Source organism: Clytia hemisphaerica, unplaced genomic scaffold, assembly GCF_902728285.1.
Source record: "Clytia hemisphaerica strain Z4C2 unplaced genomic scaffold, Clytia hemisphaerica genome assembly, whole genome shotgun sequence".
NCBI classification, from domain to species: domain Eukaryota; kingdom Metazoa; phylum Cnidaria; class Hydrozoa; order Leptothecata; family Clytiidae; genus Clytia; species Clytia hemisphaerica.
In genome coordinates this window covers 181233-200092 of record NW_027103808.1, presented here as the reverse complement: position 1 = coordinate 200092, position 18860 = coordinate 181233, and the positions used below count along the sequence as shown (strand labels likewise).

The following is an 18860-nucleotide window of genomic DNA, read 5'->3' as shown; positions in this document are numbered from 1 at the left end:
TTGAAGCAGCCCTGTCTCACTTGCCGATAAAAATGTACGAGGTATTGTAGTAGAAAGGGTCTTTGATTTTAATGGTGCTTCCTGGTTATTTTATCTTGTCGTACTCTTATATATCGGCCCTTATTTTGTTACTCTTAGGTGCCAAATAAACGGGGGGGGGTTCGAATAAACGGGGGGGGGTTTGAAAAATTTTTCAAATCAAATAAACGGGGGGGACCTAATTACCGGGGGGGTTGGAAAATGGACTTTTTAAAAACCCGAAAAAGTGTCAAAATAGACTAAATTTAGGCTTTTTAGAGTAAAACAAGAAACTTTTCTTTTGGGAGCTGGGAATTTTTTCAAAAATTGATAAACGGGGGGGTCCTAATAACGTCCGGGGGGGTTGGAAAAAAATTAAAAAATTAACAAGCGGGGCGGGGCCCGTTTATTTGGCACCTAAGAGTAGATAGGGTAGAATAAATTAATACTTTACTGAAAAATTTAATGAAATTCTTTACTTACTTATTATCAGCGAAACTGTGATAAACCACACTATAAAATATTTTGCTAACGTCATCCTTCCTTAAATTGGACCAACGTCAAATACATCTCAAAAACACCAATTCAATCATTTGTCCAAAAGTTATAACTTTGAAGAAAATACTAAGCCAGGTAAAGCCCTCTATTAAGAGAACGTTTCCCAGAAAAAAATCAAACTATTTCGTTTTTGAATACACTTAATAATATTTTTGTGACATAAGCTGAATTACAGATGAGTAAGATTGTCAGTAAAAAAAATGCCTTTAAATGACTTCTATTATAATTTTGATTGTATTAATCTTTTTATTTCAAACACAACTTATAAAACATTAGATAAAAGAAGTCAAAAACTTTGTTGGTGACAATTGTAACTAACATTGGAAACCTATGTACAATTTGATAAAAGACTTAACACGACATGTAATGTATCAAAATAGCAGTGGGACGGTTTGATACAATAATCCTACTTCATTTTCTAAATAAGACGTAGGTTGTCCTGCTATGCCATCAAATTTATGAGATCTAGCTAATTTATAATCATGGGGTTATGTAAAATAGTTCAATTTTGGGATGTTACCATTTGACCGCTAATATATATGTTGTAGATTTGCCTGATATGCATGCCTGATCAGATGTTTTAGCCCAAAATTCAAAAAAAAAATTCAGTTTAAAAAGTCTTTTCAAAGCTGTTAAAATTAAACATTATTTAACAAGTAACGAGTCATTTGCTGAAATTGATTCTCTCCAAATTTATGAAATATTTTGAATCACCAAAACAAATCCTGCTAAATTACACCAATGGCGAATGACTCCCACCTTCTGGCCAAAAAGCCTCTGAAAAGCTCAGAGACCCATTCATGTAGTGCCTAAAATATTCTCCGATTGTGTCCATTAACCTGTAACCGTATCATAAAACCACTCTCTAATTACCTATAACAATTCAAAAGTTCCCTTAGTAATCAAAAGCGCCAAAATCGCAAAAATTCAGATATTGCTGCGGTTAAGCCACCTTTTTACGATTTTGGCGCTTTTGATTGATAAGGGAATTTTTAGATTGTTATAAGTAAGTACGGTAAATTTTATGACTCCCGGGATAAAAATGAAAAACTTGTTTGATTGAAAGTCTATAAATCTAAAATTTCACTCAGTCAAACTCAACACCAAAATCATCAAATGCATTGCCAAAAAACTGTCTTCAAATATCAAGTAAACATAAAACAAATTGTTGGAAATATTTTAATTGGGCGACTGTGTGAAATCAAACGATACCTTTTAATAGGCTTTAATCACTTGCAGGTTCATAAACTGATTTAACGAGCTCTTAGAAAAGTTTTTGAATGCAAATCTTGCAACGACCATTTGCATTGAGCTATTACGTCGTTTTCTGATCTAAAAGCATTTCTTTGAAAATAACATGAAAATAAAAAGAGTATAAAGGCTTTGGTCTCTGAGGACCACTTTGAACAATAACAAAAGCACCAATGGCTGCGTTTAGACCAACTGGCATTTGTAATTTGGCATTTGCTCATGAGGGATTCGATTTTAATAGCTTTTCCATTGTATTTTCTCTCATGGCATTTAAGGAATCGTCTTTTTAGAGTCATTGCTGAAAAGGTGATTCCCTCAAGTTCAACTTTGGCAGATCAAACAATGAAAAACATGGAATTTCTCAAAAAGTGCAGTCATTAAGACTGAAACTTTTTGCCGTAGGGCTAGGCTATGGCAAATCTTGCAAATTTTACAATCTATAGAAAGAACTGAATAAAAAACGTGCAAATACTTTAAAAAATGAAAAATGTAATTTTTTCTCTTTGTTTTGGTTCCTTTGTTTGATTTGAAATGCCAGAAAAGGGGATTCCTTTGCTCAAAATGGCATTTCAAATGGCAACGAAATGCCAACACGCTGGCATCATTAGGCATTTGACAAACCGAACAATTGCGCGGAACAATAGAATTCAAAAGAATACTGCAAGCAATTACAAATGTCAGGCTGGTCTAAACGCAGCCTATATCTAGATATCTAGGAAAAGAATTGAGAAATCATTGTAAAAAATTTATAATTGAGTCTTTTGTCTTATATGTAGCAGAGAAATGGAAAGGAATAGACCTTATCGGCGTTTTTGATTTTTCTAAAAAAGCGATGCATTGTGGGATTGTTTCGAGTGTATTACAATAGAATTCCCTCGAGGAATTCCTAAGAGATTTCTATTGTAATACACTCGAAACAATCCCACAATGCATCGCTTTTTTAGAAAAATCAAAAACTCCAATAAGGTCTATAGAAAAAGCGCTTCTTTGGCTATATTTAAAAGTTATACACTGTTGGAAAGATATTCATAAGATGAATTCTCTGTAAATCGTAACCATAAAAATATCAAATTGGTTCACGGCTCGAATATCCAGTCTATATAGTAGCACTTCTTACCAACTAGAGTTTTTTCAAGATAATTTAGATTCAAAGGTTGGAAAGTCTTTGAGTCAGGAACAGTGATACAGGGATATAGAGTCAAAGACTTAAAATTAAAAGCATAAGATATCATTGCATATGAAATATTTTGTTAATGACGGGCAAAAAAAGACTGATTCTCCCAAGTTCAATGAAAAAGCATTTGCTTTTTATCCAAAACATAATCCATTGGTTTTAATAGATGCGTTTGTTGTTTAGCGTTTTTTAGTGTTTTCATGTAGCTCATGACTCGTTCTTTACTTTGTTTCAATATTAGTTGTGAATTCAAATTCGATGGTTGTTGATCAATCTTTCTTACGGTAGAATTGCTGGAGTTGTTGTGATTTATTTCTCCTTGAGGAAGTATTTGGGGTGCTACAGTTGTTGAATTTTTTTCTCTGTGTTGCTGTTGCTTTGTGTCATTTAGTGGCGATGAAGAAATGGTTTTTTGAAACGAGGAGCTGTTAGTTGTTGCACTGGTGATATGATTGCTGTTGGAGCTGCTAGCATTGGCATTTTGTGGTTTTGCAGTAATGTTTTGGTGACTTTGGTAATGGTAATCAATAGGTACTGGAACGTTTGTATCTGCCAATGTTAGTGGTGTTTGATCTGATGGTGCATTCTTCACTTTTGTTTGGTTAGTGACCAGATTGTGAGTGCCTTGTGGAGGAATTGGTTTGATATCTTTTCGGCTGGCATCTTGATGAAGTGTTGAGTTGAGGGTAGATTTCTTTTGTTTTGATGATGATAAAGAATCTTTGATCAGGTACTCTTTCGGTTTCCCACCCTCTGTATCGGGTAGCACCACTATGAATGATTTATCCTTTGCATCGTTCTGATTCTTACTATCTGTTTCTGGTTGAAGTAGTTTTCTCATTGCATTTGCTTTTTCATCATATGCACCGGTTGGGTCTGCCAGCGATGAGATTCCCTTGTCCACTAACTCGTTATCCATTGATCGAACTGAATTCAAAACATTTAAGATTCCGTCGGTATTATTGGAGAATCTTGACATGTTGTTTGTTTTCCTTCTTTTGGCAGCTCTTTGAGGCGTTGGCAACATCAATTTCTCATAACGTGATGATCTCTTTTCACCAACAGTAGACACTGGTTGTTGTATGAATTGGTCAGGAATATCTGAATTCACTAATAAACTCCCCATTGGGGATCTTTTGGCGCCAAGGTTTGATACAGCTTTTTGAACATGTAAAGTATTTCTTAGATCTTGTCTGATAAGATTTGCTGCAAGTTTTTTGACGAATTTGTCATCGAAACTCTCGCCTTCATCTTCTGCTTGTCTTTTGATGGAAGTCTGAAAAGAAAAAAGACGACTTAAAGTCGAAAATTTCGCCTAGAATTTGAACTGCATGGGAAAAAACAAGAAATAGAGATTGAAGCTAATCTGAAATCTACTTTACATCGAGCCTTGATGAAACAATTTTTCAAGAACAACAAGGCTTAAAATCGCCAAAAAAATAAGACTAATTTAAGAACAATTGTTGTTGTTTAATTTCTAAGAATTCTTATATGCTTATAAAAAATATATATGCTCATATTGCACGCCATCCGTTGTTTACTTTGTAAGAACTAATTACCAAAAGGTATATCACCGTATATCAAGAGTTATTGATTTGATTCTAATAAAGTATTGGCTTATAAGAAAAATAAATATGCTCATATTGTGCACCATCCCTTGTTTACTTTGTAAGAACTAATTATCGAAAGGTATATCACCGTCTATCAAGAGTTATTGATTTGATTCTTATAAAGTAAATGCTTATAAGAAAAATAAATATGCTCATATTGTACGCCATCCCTTGTTTACTTTGTAAGAACAATTACCGAAAAGTATATCACCGTCTATCAAGAGTTATTGATTTGATTCTTATAAAGTATATGCTTATAAGAAAATAAAGAAAAAATCAAAACTGTGAAGCTAAAGACACAAAGATAAATGACGTAATCCAAAAAAACCTGCGAAAATCGTCCGTGGTTATACGAACGTGTAATTTGTAAATTGATTTTAGTGAGTTCGTCCACCGTATCAAGCAAGAACTTTCGTTTCTAATTTTTTTATTACACCGCCGCGAAAGGCTATCGTAGTACTTTCGCTATGCGAAATTAACTAGGTCTCAGTGTGGATGTAAACCACACTGAAACGACCGCCTTCCATCACGCAATCGCGCATCACGCTCGCGAAAGAGCGCGCGCACATTATTAACGCTTACATGTCATGTACCAGATAAACATGTCATCTCCAGTACATTTTAGATTATTCATTGAAAACAGATTACAATATAGTCATTTTTCATGTCTCGATTATTCAATTCCGAATATAAGACATTCAGGGAAAAAAAAGAGAAACACCTGGGTAATCTAGTTAAAAAAAACGAAAGTAAATGGTAGACAAAGTAATGAGCCAAAGCAAAACGAGATTAGCGTACCACTATGAAAGAAACCGCCTCCGGCGGTCGATAATATTATTGTAGTGTGTTCTGAGTTCTCACGACCTAAAAAATAAAAAACTATAAACCCCAGATGCTTAAGACGGTTCCTGACACAGTGGTATATCTATTTATCTATTTATGACCTGAGCCTCCATCATGAGGAAGACGAATTAGCTTGAATAAAAGGTAGGGTTGTTATCAGACCTTGTTAGTCGAGAAAGAATCTACGAAGGCTTCTATCCCAAAATAACAGTTAACTATGGAGGTCATGATGATTTTATCGGGCTTAAAGGAGAACTTCGTTTACCTTTGCAAGGCTTCTTTGTTCTGTTTGCTCGTCCATCGTATGGTTTTGTCTCTCATTTTCCTTCTTGATAGTGATGGTCAGTACTTTGTACTTGTTACCATTGTCCAATGCAAAGATCTCTAGAATGACATAGTAGAAGAAAAAAAAGAGAAGCAAAAATATTTTCATCTTTTCACAGCTTTTATCTTGTTTCCACCATTTTATCTAAACTTGCTCTTTCTCTTGCTTAGCTTTCCTATCTCTTTGATCTAAACTTCTGCCTTATTCGAAAAGCTGATCGATTTTGTAAATTTGTTTTCATGTCTGAGCTCAATTAACCGTGGAATGAAAAATCTAAATATTTGCTGTTTTGAAATTTTCGTGAAAATGGAATTCGGTATGTAACATATCGCCTGTCAAATTTAAAAATTATTCTTGAATACCGCAAATCTGAAAATGGGCTCTTCCAGAAAAAATCCGTTCATGGGGGGTGGAGGATATATTATTTTTTTCATGAATTACCCCTGGACATTTTGATTCTAACCCCCCCTGGACACGGGTTATACCCCTGGACAAACATCAAATCAACCCCTTGGACACAAAAAATTACCCCTGGACATTGGAATTTACCCCCTGGACATTGCAATTTTTTGGCATTTTTTCAATACCCCTGGACAATTCATCCTCCACCCCCCATGAACGGATTTTTTCTGGAAAAGCCCAATACATCAATCAAATCAAAACCTTTCATATTATATTATTGAGGAAAAGATACAGGGGTGTAGTAGTACAAATCTGTGGGCGTTCAAAATTGTGGGGAGGTCTCCTCTTCCTCGTGTCCTGTTTCGTTTATTTGTGGAAATCAAAGTTTGTAAAGTTGATCTGTCGCTGAAAACATGCTGGACATTTTATAGGGGTAAAATATTTAAGAAAGCTAAACTAATAGAATAAAGCAGAACGGAACGAAAAGTAATTTTGATTGATATATTGTGGGTGATATCGATTTCATCAAATAAATTTTATTTGACAGTTTCTATGACAATATCAGATAATCGAAAATACCTGAATGTAGAGGTTTCGACCGTGTGAAGGAATTAATGTCTCTTTTAAAGTGAAATCTGATATTTACAGGGATAATCATACATACAAGAAATTTATAAAGATTATATTAAGAAAATTCCCTATTGTAACTGAATATGCCAGGAATTTGTGGGCGTTGATTTATAATCTTTCCTTAAAGTCTTTACAATGCCGTGTAAGTTTTTCTTTTGACTTAATCCGGTCTGGGTATTTTTCTTAATGTCTACCATTGAACTTTTATCTGTACGGCGATCAGAAACGAATTCTTTATTTACTCTAATATCTTTGTTTACTGTGTCATTATCAGTTGTTTTATCGGACAATGTTTGTTTTTCGGACAGCTCAGTTAATACAGTCATATCAACATCATCAGGTTTGAATAAAAACACTTTCTTATCCTTCATTAGTTTATCACGAATTTTTCTATACTTCGAATATCGAGATTCGATTTCTCCTTTCAAGTCTTTTAATTCCCTTTCCATGGCAAGGACGTGAATCGTTGGTGAAGGCTCTTTGACGTCCTTGTGTACATTCTTAGATGGTTTCTTGGACATTTTCTGGGCTGAAATATGGGAGCTGTTTCTTTTGGTTTCCTTATTGTCACTGACAATAAGTTCACTTTGAAGTAAATTTTTTGTGGCTTCAGCTAGTTCATTATTCAGAGATTTAGATGAAGGTTTAGTCGATTGTTCTTTTATTTTCTTATTCTCAATCAAATTTTTATTGTTTTGAGTGACCAATTCAGCATGGTGAATTTGTGATTCTGTTGGGTGGTTTTCAAACGATGCTGAGACTTTGGTATTATCAGCTGTTGGCACTGGATTTCCTGGCATTTTCTTGATCGGAATAGCTAAGGGGACATTTTCTGTATTGTGAGCGACACTGCGACCTTCCGACGACTTCTCCTGACTTTTTGAATCAGTCTTTTTTTCTTTGATATTGCTGGTAATCTTATTTATAGCTTTCTGTGAGTTTCTTGCCTCAAGCTCACTTGATTTTGAATCGAAAGAGTTTGTGTCGTTACCATAAGGACCAATTGATGAGGTAGATTTACTTTGTCCTTTTAAAAGTTTAACCATGTTTTTATAAGCAATATATTTCCGTTGAATTTCTAAAGAAATGCTGTGCTTGTGTCCATTTATGTTGTAGTTCAAGTCTTGATTGTTATCAAGGGTTATTGGATTTTTAGAATCCTTGATTAGATGGTGATTTTCCAGTACGTCGGAATGCGAAGGACTTTTCCTGGTTGGTTTATTCTGTTGGCTGTGTAATGTGTTGTTTGTTGTCTGTGTTAGATGATTGGAAATTTGTCCTGGTTGTTCTTTTATATTTTCCTCGTGTTGCTTTTGAGTTGGAACTGTTCGTCGAAATGAGCTCTCAGTGGTCTTACTGCGCATATCAATAGAAGAATGTGCTTTGTCATCATTTTTGTGCAATGACGTTGTTGTCTGGTTGTTCGAAGCATGCTGATGATGAGGTAACATTTCGGACACTGAACCTGAGGGGTTATCGTGGGATGGTTTTTCTTCGTTAGATACTGTGGTGAGATTAGATACTGACCCATTGCTGAGCGATGTTTTATCTTCCTCCCCAAAGGAAACATGGATGGTAAGATCGTGCAATGGTTTTTGAACGTGCTCTTTTACCTGTCCTCTTTCCGTTCTATTCAATGTCTTTATGTGGTTCTTGGAAACCCTGATGTAATTTTTCTTCTTTGAATGTTGAGTTTTGCTTCGGGGTTGAGTTGGTTTTGCTGCGAGCGCGTCGATGAAGTTTTCCATAGTATGCATTGAACCTTGAAATGTTTCTGGAGTGATTTCACCTCTTTTGTTTTGTGTGTGGTCTACAATGTGCTTCTTGTGGATTGTGTTGTTGACTGAATGATTTTTCATCGAAGATGATTCTTCACTGTTGAAACTATTCGTGATGGTTCTAGTATTTGCATTTACCAAGTTCCATGCTATAAAACCTTTGTGACGTTTTGATAGATTTCTGTTTGAATTCCTGGTGATTGGAATTCTATCTTCATTTGTTGAATTCTTTGAAGATTGTGTCGTTCCAGTAAAGACTTTGGTCGAGTCTGTTGAAGATTTCTTACTCTCAGTATTTAAGCTCGCTTCTGGTTTGGTTGAATTTTTCGAAGAAATAGGTTTTGTTAACTCAGCAGTTCTATCTATATTCACTGGTTTTAGGTGGTTTCTAAGTTCAGAATGAGTGGAGTTTTTTCTTAGTCCAACGTCATTTGCATTTCTTGGCATGGTCGTGTTCTTTATTGGATGTTCATTATTTTTGTTGGTCACTCTGGTTCGCTGGTCTGCGTTTTGTGGCTTGGATGGCTGAGGACTTAAATCGTTTAGTGAAGGACTGCTAGGTAATTCCTCCTTCCTTTGAGTAGAGGTTGGGTTTTCGTCATGTGTGTGATGGTGGTGATGGTGAGATCTACCGATACCCATGACTGCTTTTGGATCGCCTTCAAACAGATTTGGTCGATTAACCAAGTTCATTAATTTATCATCCATAGCTGAGAATTTCCCAGCTAAGTGTTCAGCTGTTGTTTTAGTTGCTGCGTCACTGATTTGTTTAGCTAAAGGAGATAAAGTGTAAGTTGCTTTGTTGGCGATTTCAACAGGATCCAAGCCACCGAAATCCATTCCTCCCAGAACTGCTGGTGGATGAAGATGTGGAGGTTTGTCTGGCTCCTCAGGATGTCCCAACTCTTCTCCGTTCTCTACTGCTTCTTCGTCAGCGTCAACATGCACTGGACCGTGCAACTCAGCATGCATCATGATCTCAGAGTTGTGTAGATGCTCATGAAGATTGGCTGCTTCATCTATTTTCTGTTTCCGATATCCTGGAACGTCACCATATTCGTTCAAATTATACCCTGGTGTCACTTCGAAGTTCGATTGTAAATAAGGTGGAGAGTGGCCAGGACCAACGTTGACGTGATCGTGAATGAGAGGTGCTTGGAAAGGATGATAGTGATCCAACATTGCTAGTTTGGCAGCTAATGCGTGACTTTGGTCGTGGTGAAATGCTGCCAGTGGTTGCAGATAAGGTGCAGCACTATTTGGACCGATATCTAGTTGACTGTGTGATGTCTCATGATAAGGATGGTGTCCTGCTAACATTGCCAACTTCATTGCTAATTCTTGATTGTTATCATTATGGAAGCTTGCTATGCGATCAGCAAGTGCATGTGTATTCAAGTCTAAATTCAACTGATGTAATCTCTCGTTGGCCACCCGATTTTTGAGTAATATTTCATTGAGATGTGCTCGACGATCAAGTTCATTCAACAACCCATTTTGTTGTTCAAGGACATGACGATTGTGATGGTGTAGAATGTGGTGATATTCCCCCTCGTCGCCATCACTGTCCTCATAATCATCGTCATCGTCGTCGTCATCACCGTCTTCATCGTCATCATCGTCGTCATCATAGTCGTAATCATGGTGTGGGTGATGCGGTGGAAGAAATCCATGGTAGTGTGGATCGCCCTGGTAAAAATAAGGTGGAAAAGGTCAAATTACTAATTATTGAACCATAAAATAACTGAAAATGGGAAGGATTTAAAAGACAGGAAAAATAAACGTATTTATATCCGCAGCCATTGTATGAGAGATTGAAATATATCCTTGGTATGAATTTAACCTGTCAAGGAACACTGAGTTTTGAAAGAATTTCAAGCTTTTAGAAACTATTTACCAAATAACCCTTAATTAACTATCTTGGTACTCTTTAGGAGTAAAAGTCCCTTGCAATTAGGCCCTAACGTTTAACAAAACTTTTGTAAATTGCTCCTTCCCCTAAGTTAGGCATCTAAGAGTACCCAGCAGATAAAACCATTTACCGGAGCTATTGGTGAGATATGCGACAACGGACTCTGCGGATAGTCATAATCGATAAACACTCCTTGGTCTCCAACTTCAAAATTCCTCCTGTAATTTCTTCCTCTGGCTTCAACTGGTGATGACCAACAACATGCTATAAGAAGTAATCCACAAAACAAACAAATGGAATTCATTGTCTCATTACAATAAAAGAAATTGATAAATTCGATTTCAAATTTACTTTCTTTTCGTTAATTATTTTTGTTTACTCAAAAGAAAACGTTCGAAAAATTAATGTTGTTGTGAACACATTTTGAGAATCTTTTTTTTAAAGGAAATTTAAAACGCTGTGTTTATTGGAATGGTTTGGTGAACAATTGTTTGAAAACATGTTTCACATTGCTATCAAAATATTGAAATTAAAAGGAGGAAATTCTTTATGGTCTATAAAAGCATGAACATTATAAAAGGAATATGCTAGTAAACTTGTTGCTTTAAAATACTATGTGCGGCATCTCCTGATGTTGGTACATAAGTGAATCAAAATGTAAAACCAGGTCAAAGTTTCAAATGCAATTTAATTTATTATTTCGTACAAAAAATGATATATACTTATAAAATTTTTACAAAATTTTTTTAAACAATTTTCAACAATATTAGTAAGTATCAAACGAGAAGAAGTGCATAAAATGATGAAAACAAAAAAAATATTGACCAAAATATTGGAAATAAATAAAACCAAAGAAATTGTACGTAATTACACAGTGCAGTGAAGTTTAAGCATACTATACAAAATCATATGCAGTGAATTAAAAGTAGACCCCTGTATGACCCATTTTTCTCCCCTAGCCAGAGCCTAAAGATCTTCACCAGTGATAGAAAATACTTTAAAATTCAGTTGGAATAAGCTAAACTAGACTCGGCAGTCGGAAAAAATCCTAGATTTTAATGAGCAGATTCAATTTCCAATCCGTTAAAAGTAAAAGGTTTCATATCCCTATTAAAGAAAACACTTAGCTAATCTAGATATTCAAGCTGGCAAATAAAACCTAGTAGGCTTATGAGACATCAGGGATTCAAAAATGTGCGCACCTATGTAATCAAAAATAATCCTACCTATATACATTTGCCTTTCCTGTTACCTTTTCCCATTATAACAAAAACATAGCAATAATCTTTAATGTTGTTTTTGATATTCGTGGATCCATTTCTCGATATTTTGTTTATGGATATTCCTGGCATCGATAACAGATTGAGGGTCGAGGTCATTAGCAGATCTCAAATCCAAATGATGCGCTCCATCTTCAATGAAAACGGTGACGATGGAGGGTGATGGAGATTTCAAAACACCGTATCCTGACCAAGGGTCCAATTTACCATTGCTAAAGAAGAGAAGAAAAATGAACGGTTGAAAGTAGACAGTTGTACGGGACAGAGCCTGCTAGACACAAACTATGTTAACCCTCGTTGTGCTATATTCAGACTTGCCCTCTACTTCTTGAGTGCCCCCTTGTAAACAAAATTTTCAAAAGCGATATTTTATGGACGATCTGGTGGGTCTGGGTGAGGTGGTTTTCTTAGCTGGACCCTGATTTTATTCTTTTTGCTTAAGCAATAAAGAGTAAATAAGATGTTACCTGAATACGATATTGCTTGAAGCAGAAATGTTGAATCCGCCATAAACAGACTGTGTCCAATACTTTCGTGTTGTTACTCCCCACTGTGTTTCACAACCCTTTGCAAACGCGTCGAAGTTCCACTGAAAAAGAAATACGATCACAACCATCACCTCGGGGAAGAATTGTCACTTTTCAAAATTTCAAATCAGTCCTTTTCTCCGAAAAATTACTATGGAAAAACTTTGTACAATCCAAGAACAAAAAAACCTCATGTTAGGTGTATTAGATTCAGTTAAATTTAGCTAATGTGTATAAAAGGGAGTAATTCTAACCCCAAACAATGAGGATTTCCATTTTTCGCTATATCTAACCGCTGCCCCTTGTCAACCAGGTCCTTAAGAGTCAAGGTTGCATGACAACAAAATAAAAAATTAGTGACAAACCTCTGCTGGTAACCACATATCACGGATTCCGTCTTGACATAATGGCATTGCCATCTCTGTACAGGCCTATAAAAGGGTAGTTGCGATACACATGTGAAGACGAGTTTTCTCAATTTTGCTCAATTTTGAAACATAAGGAGAGAAACGTTAAGAGCAGTTTGAACACAAAGTTCACATTAAATACGTGAGATGCTTGATAAAGAGCATCATGGGTATTCCAACTTGACAGCGCTGATTATTAAGCTTTGTGTGCCTGAAAACCTTCTGTCATTGGAGTAATATCAATGTACTGAAAGAGAAACATTAAAATAAAGTCCAGAAAACATACTTGGAAGTCCCATCCCTGGTCACCGAGGTTTCCAGTAGCTTGCTGATTGATATCCAGACATTTAGTTTGACCAGTGAAGTTGGCATAAACGTTTGCTGCACCAACAATGTTTTTGATCAATGTCACACCAGTCGCGTCTTCTTGCAAGTGTTTACAAACTTCCTGAAAAGGGTTACAATATTGGCATTTAAGAATTATTTCATAATCATGCAAAAATCACGTAACAGGTTTTTCGCATCAGTAAAGTAGATTTTCCAGACGCGTAAAATTCAAATTCACACCCCGCCCCCCTTCTTACAGACCCGGTAGGATTTTTTCAGTCATTAGGGGCAAAAATACCGGACGAAAACTCGATGGGGATTGTCACTCCATATTTTTTTATGGCTGGGGATTTTAATTCAATTGTTTTCGCGTCCAGAAAATTCAGTGGGAATGGAAAAAATAGCACAATATTTCTTTATATTTTGGCAAATTTTTTCCAGTGGGACCCTTCCCGGTGGGTCTGCGAGAAAAGGTTGTCATAAGTAACAAAATAAAAATTTCAGTTCAGCATCAAAAACAATGAACTCAAATTATTTTCTGGAATAAATGAAGTATTTTTAAAAAGGTAGTCACATCGTTAACATGGTGCATAGTGATGACACTCGAACTACGCAGGAGAGCATAGTGCTTGTCACGAGCGTAGGACGGGATGAGTGTCACCCCACACCGCACAGTTCGGTATATCACTCACACTCTTGTATCACAGTTATGGTACCCTTCACATGGTATGGGTTGACAAAAAGTTATCATATGAAAGAGAAATGGTGCAAACCTAATATAATACTGTAAGACAGTTAAATCACAAACCTTGATGGGCCAGCTTGGTAATGGTTCCAAGAATGATGCAGGGTACGGGTAATCAACTAAAATGTAACGGTTGACAAGGTTACAAAGTTAACAGTTGCAAAGCATTTCAAAACTGACATAAATTATCGTCAAAAATGAGGAGCTGTATGATATACATGTTCTGATATTTACCCATGGCCAGGTTGACCCATGCTTCGCTCAACCAAATATTCAACATGTACACATCATTTATATCTTTCAATGGTTTGCACAACTGGAACATTGATTGCAGTTGACTTCTACCAATAGCTAGGGGAAAAACAGGAAGTGTGTTACAACTTATAAGTATTAAGAAATTACAAGTTAAGCATCTTGACAATAGTTGAATATTCCACATTTTTTATGCTCAGTAGAAAGAAATTTTTTTCTCGTTATGGAAAAGTGCTAGCAACTCGACCTGTAGGACTTGAAATCTAAAAGTTAAGGCACCTATAGTAGGTTTGGCTGACAACGTTAAAAACCTCTTTTGTTCGAATCGATATACCTGTTTGACCCAAAGAGACGATAGTGTTCCATGATTTACGTATTTGAGCTGCACAGACATCTCCTCCAGCTAATTTGAAATCATCTGTTGCAATCTTGTAGAAGAGCTACATATAACAAAAGTGAATGCTAGAAATCCAGACTGTAAACTTTTTTTGTCGACATGGTTTACTGCCTGGTCTTCCTAAATCAATGCGTCTTCATCAACAAAATAAACGTTCACAACTTGGATATCCAGTTTCCCAGTATAACATAATAGTCAGACATCTTAATTGAAAAGAGATTTTCAAAATAACTGCAATGCACTATTTTTTATAAAGAATGGGAATAATGCCATCGACATTACGCTGGCCAATGTTTCTCATTTTCCTTTTTTAGAAATAAATAGAGTTAAAAAGTTAGAGCCTTATTTAAAAAAATTAACACCCACCTCACAATCATTCATTTCAGGAAATGCTAAGATGGGTGCAGACGCTGAAATTGCTCTAAAAGTGAGAACAAGATAAAATCATTGAATTTCAACTAGTTAAATTGCTCTGATGATTTCATTCATTCCATCTTCGGCAATATTCAGTGAAAAAGTAAAAAGATGATGCTTGTGAAAAGTCCATTAAAGAATTGTTACAGAATACATTACAGAAAATACTTACCCAGCTACTGAAGCAGGATATTTCATTCGGAACCAAGCAGCAAGCATTCCTAAAGTGAAAATCATCAAGTATGTAAGGTAAAAGATTAACATTGAAAATTAGACAATTAGATGATTATCATGTAGGTTCAAAAAGAGAATTCTGACTTATGACATAATCGAAATGTAAAAAGTTTTCACCTCCGTAGGAGCCTCCAAAAGAAATGAAAGGACTGTTTGCAACAGATGGCATCGTTTTCTGAAAAAGAATCAAAATTGAAAGGTTTTATTGATCTCAAAAACTCAATTTTGGAAGGTTGCATTTTGTCATATTCAGAATAAATTTACAATTTGGTAATGGGATACGATTTTCTTTTAGTCAAGCTTTGAAAGCAAATCCGAGAAAAAGGTAAAAAAGCCTTGAAAGTGTATACTTACTCTGATGTGTGTAATAAGTGTCGCAAAATCAGCAAGAGCTTGCTCAGAGCTCAGATATCCCAAGTGAACGGCATCCTTTAATCAAATAAGGAATGATATATTAAGCCATAGTTTCTCTTAAGTGTATGAGATAATTAAGTCAAGGTTAAGTAAAATGTTTAAAATGCATGAGATTTCGTGTGGTTGGATATGAGATATTTTTCATTTGAACCTGATAATAGTTTGGTATATACTTCAAATCTACCTTGTAAGAGTCTTTTCCAAATGGCAATGATTTACCATAATATCTATGCTCAGCAAATACAAGAAGTGCATTGAACTCTGGAGCGATGTCCCACATAAAACCCTGCAAGACAAGATAACAAAAATGTCGAGCAACAGCTTTTTTGATAGTTTGAATCAAAGTAGTGTGACTTTTATCATTTAAGATCGTTAACCATTCAAAAAAATAGATATAGAACGTTTTAGTAAGGGATTAATGACAAGGGCTATTTGATAAATATTTTCTAATAATTCGCAGAAAGATAGAGTGCTTTATTGCCATACCGTATTGTTGCAGAACCAAGCAATATCTCCTTCGTTTCCGGTGTAAAAGAACACTGGTCCTCCTGGTTTATAATATGTATCACTGACCAAATACCTTTGAGAAAATTGTCGATCAGTTGTCAGAAAGTTGAAATGATCAAGCTGGAATTAAAACAATAAACAAGATTATAGTAGGGCTATAAAAAAATCTACTACCACTTTTTTCTCTGAGAAGTAATTTTCTTTATAATTCTTAATAATTTTCAAAATTTTACTCAAACACATCAAGTATAGCTTACAGTTTGAGCATACCACATTTCCTTGTATTGATAATCATTTTCCACTTTACTGCCTTTGAACTTTGGAAACAGCGGTGCCCTTCTAATTGCTGTAACAACCGAAATAAAAAGAAGTCCTACCAGAATCAGCTTCATTTTTGTTTAGATTATCTGAATGTTATTAAAAATGAATCAAGTCTTTAATAAATTTCATAGAACTTTTGATGTCAAAAATTTGAGACAAATTTTTGTTTGTGGTTGACAATATATTGTTTAAAAAAAGCTTATTTTCTATAAGTACTCTACTTTTAGGGCTAAAATGTCATTGCCATTGGCCTTTAATAAAAATCAAAAATTATAGAATTTGGGAATAGAGCTCCATCAAAATCTTCTTCTCAAATTTTTTTAGAAAAAGCCAATTATCAAAAAGCTAATTATGTGTTGAAAATAATTTTTTACAATTCTGTCTTGTAAGCTAAATTAGATTCTAAACAAATCCTTAGGAAATGTAAATAATGAACCTAACAAAGATATCTCAAATTATTGCTTTACTAATCTTTCGGATTCTTATTACACTCATTTTATTATATATGCATAACTTTTGGTAAAAAATAAGCATAATGCTAAGCATACCTCCAAGCCGAAATGCAAAAAAAACCGTGCAGCTTTTCTAAAACGCTGACCTTTTTAGGGCTATTTTTAAAGCTGTTTGAGCTTTCTTAGACCAAAGATTTTCACCTGTGACGCCAAATTACAAAAAAAAATTCATTCTTTGATCAGAATCAATGTTACGACTTTAAAAATTCGAAATTTTCAATCGAACCCAAAGAAAATCAAAAATCGAAGTCAAAGCATATAAATAAGCATAAATCAAGTCTAAAAATGAGATTTGATTTAAGCATATTAAGCCTTGACCCAATTTTCCCGTATGCTTATAAAATAAAATGAGTGTATGAATTATCCACGAAACCAGGCAAGAAAAACATTTGCTGATCCTTTTTTTATTTTTCTGATGACTTGAGCAACAGGTTTGGTGACCAGGGCCAGGGAAGATTTAACACAGTTTCCAAATTGGGTTAGAAATCTTGAAAAAGCAATTATTTTTCATATAATAACTTTTTGGAACTCTCTATATCACTTGAAAAGACAAAGAATTTTCAGAGATGAAAAGACATGCCTACCCTCAACAAAACTACTAATCCAGGTTTAAGAAAAAATAAGATCACATCAGTTTTCTACAATCATCAGCAGAATATATGGCAAAAAAGAATTTTAAAAACTGCAAGTAGTTTCTAAGTGCCTTAACTTCGGCTTAGAAAGTAGAGTTTTAAAATGAGACTTACGACTTAGGACCTTAGGATCTGAGGATCCAAAAGCTTGGAAATGGTCCTACTAGCAGTATAGCCCTAACTCTTCATATAAAATCTACGAGAAACACATATTTGGACTTTGTACACAATGTTGCACTTAAGCTAAAGTCCCACAAAAGCAGGACAAAAATCAGTTGTTTTTTTTTTGCAAAAAAATGCCACATAGAAAATCTTTCAAATTCAGTATGTGAAAAGAGCAGTGAAAATACAATTTTTCTATTTTTCTTTTTTTTTTTTGCAAAAGTTCCAGAAATGAAAATAAAGGGATAATGAATACTATCCACTGATGATCTGCAGCACTATCGTAAAGCTGAAATCGCATCATGTACTCTTCGCTTGAGAAAATGATTGACAGATTAAAGTTTTTCACCCGTGCGGGAGCTCGTGGGCGTTCTGCACACGTTTTTGGGCTCAATCCTCAGACTGCGCTAAAATGGTAGAGCTTAGTTATTACAGATAATTTCAATGAAGTTGTTGGAATGTTTACAAGGCTCTTGACAGAAAAACATGAACACCAGAATATGATTCTTCAATGGGAATCAGAACTATTAAGTATACTTACAAACATCAATTTGTCAGATCTAACAAAATTAATAACGGTACTGTCATCATTGACAATCACCTTTGTTCGACTTTAACAGAATAACTGACAGTATAGCTCAAAAGCACTAAAAGAGCATCTACTTACATGAAAGTCAGAATATGATTCTTTAGCGGGAATCAAAACTATAAGGTGCACCACTCTCATATCCCCCATCTAATTTCGAAACCCTTATTTAAAGATAGGAATAATCAGAATGTTGGAATCACTGATGAAAACTATTTTTCTTCACTTAACAATCAGAGTAGAAAAAATATTTTGTCTATAAGCCATAAGTGATCCCAACCTTCCTATTATTCCTATCTCTAAAGAAAGGTATCAGAATAATTAAAAGGGGGATGTCGACATTAGACCAACTTACGGTACCTGAAAATCATGACCACGTCTTCAAAAGTTTTGAAATATTTTGAAAATATGAAAAAACACCCGCAGGGGTTTGTCCAAGGATCAAGTGTGCAAAATTCCGATCAAATCCAACCATTTTTGAAGTCTCCAGGCTGTCCCAAAGTCTAACCCTTGCTTTGGCTAAAACTCGTGACCATGCCCTTAAAAATGAAAATTTTCAAAAAATAAAAAAACAACCCCCAGATGCATTTGCCCAACGATCAAGTGTGCCAAATTTCAGTACTTAGAAAACAGTTGGAAACG

General features: G+C 35.1%; 4 protein-coding genes across 4 annotated transcripts in view; all 4 read right to left on the bottom strand.

Annotated features, from left to right (window-relative positions):
- Positions 1-736, bottom strand: part of LOC136806537 (uncharacterized) — a 43663-nt gene extending 42927 nt beyond the window's left edge. Inside the window, exon 1 of the mRNA XM_067063126.1 lies at positions 502-736. Within this exon, the coding sequence (XP_066919227.1) occupies positions 502-556 (55 nt within the window). The 5' untranslated portion in view covers positions 557-736. The remainder of the gene's footprint in view (positions 1-501) is intronic.
- A 2297-nt stretch (positions 737-3033) lies between these two features.
- On the bottom strand, positions 3034-5989 carry LOC136806493 (flap endonuclease 1-like). Its single transcript, XM_067063075.1, has 2 exons — positions 5720-5989; positions 3034-4277 (listed from the first exon to the last, which is right to left on the bottom strand). The coding sequence occupies exons 1-2, from the start codon at positions 5885-5887 to the stop codon at positions 3114-3116; spliced, it is 1332 nt and encodes a 443-aa protein (XP_066919176.1). The 5' UTR covers positions 5888-5989; the 3' UTR covers positions 3034-3113.
- A 679-nt stretch (positions 5990-6668) lies between these two features.
- LOC136806492 (probable serine/threonine-protein kinase nek3) lies at positions 6669-10882 on the bottom strand. The gene is made up of 2 exons (XM_067063074.1): positions 10632-10882; positions 6669-10278 (listed from the first exon to the last, which is right to left on the bottom strand). Exons 1-2 carry the CDS (start codon positions 10803-10805, stop codon positions 6880-6882), a joined length of 3573 nt encoding a protein of 1190 aa, XP_066919175.1. The 5' UTR covers positions 10806-10882; the 3' UTR covers positions 6669-6879.
- A 293-nt stretch (positions 10883-11175) lies between these two features.
- Positions 11176-16435, bottom strand: LOC136806491 (lysosomal Pro-X carboxypeptidase-like). Its single transcript, XM_067063073.1, has 14 exons — positions 16263-16435; positions 15985-16125; positions 15683-15784; positions 15439-15513; positions 15202-15259; positions 15023-15071; positions 14803-14857; positions 14374-14479; positions 14022-14138; positions 13851-13906; positions 13002-13163; positions 12674-12739; positions 12249-12370; positions 11176-11993 (listed from the first exon to the last, which is right to left on the bottom strand). The coding sequence occupies exons 1-14, from the start codon at positions 16395-16397 to the stop codon at positions 11789-11791; spliced, it is 1449 nt and encodes a 482-aa protein (XP_066919174.1). The 5' UTR covers positions 16398-16435; the 3' UTR covers positions 11176-11788.
- Positions 16436-18860: the final 2425 nt, after the last annotated feature.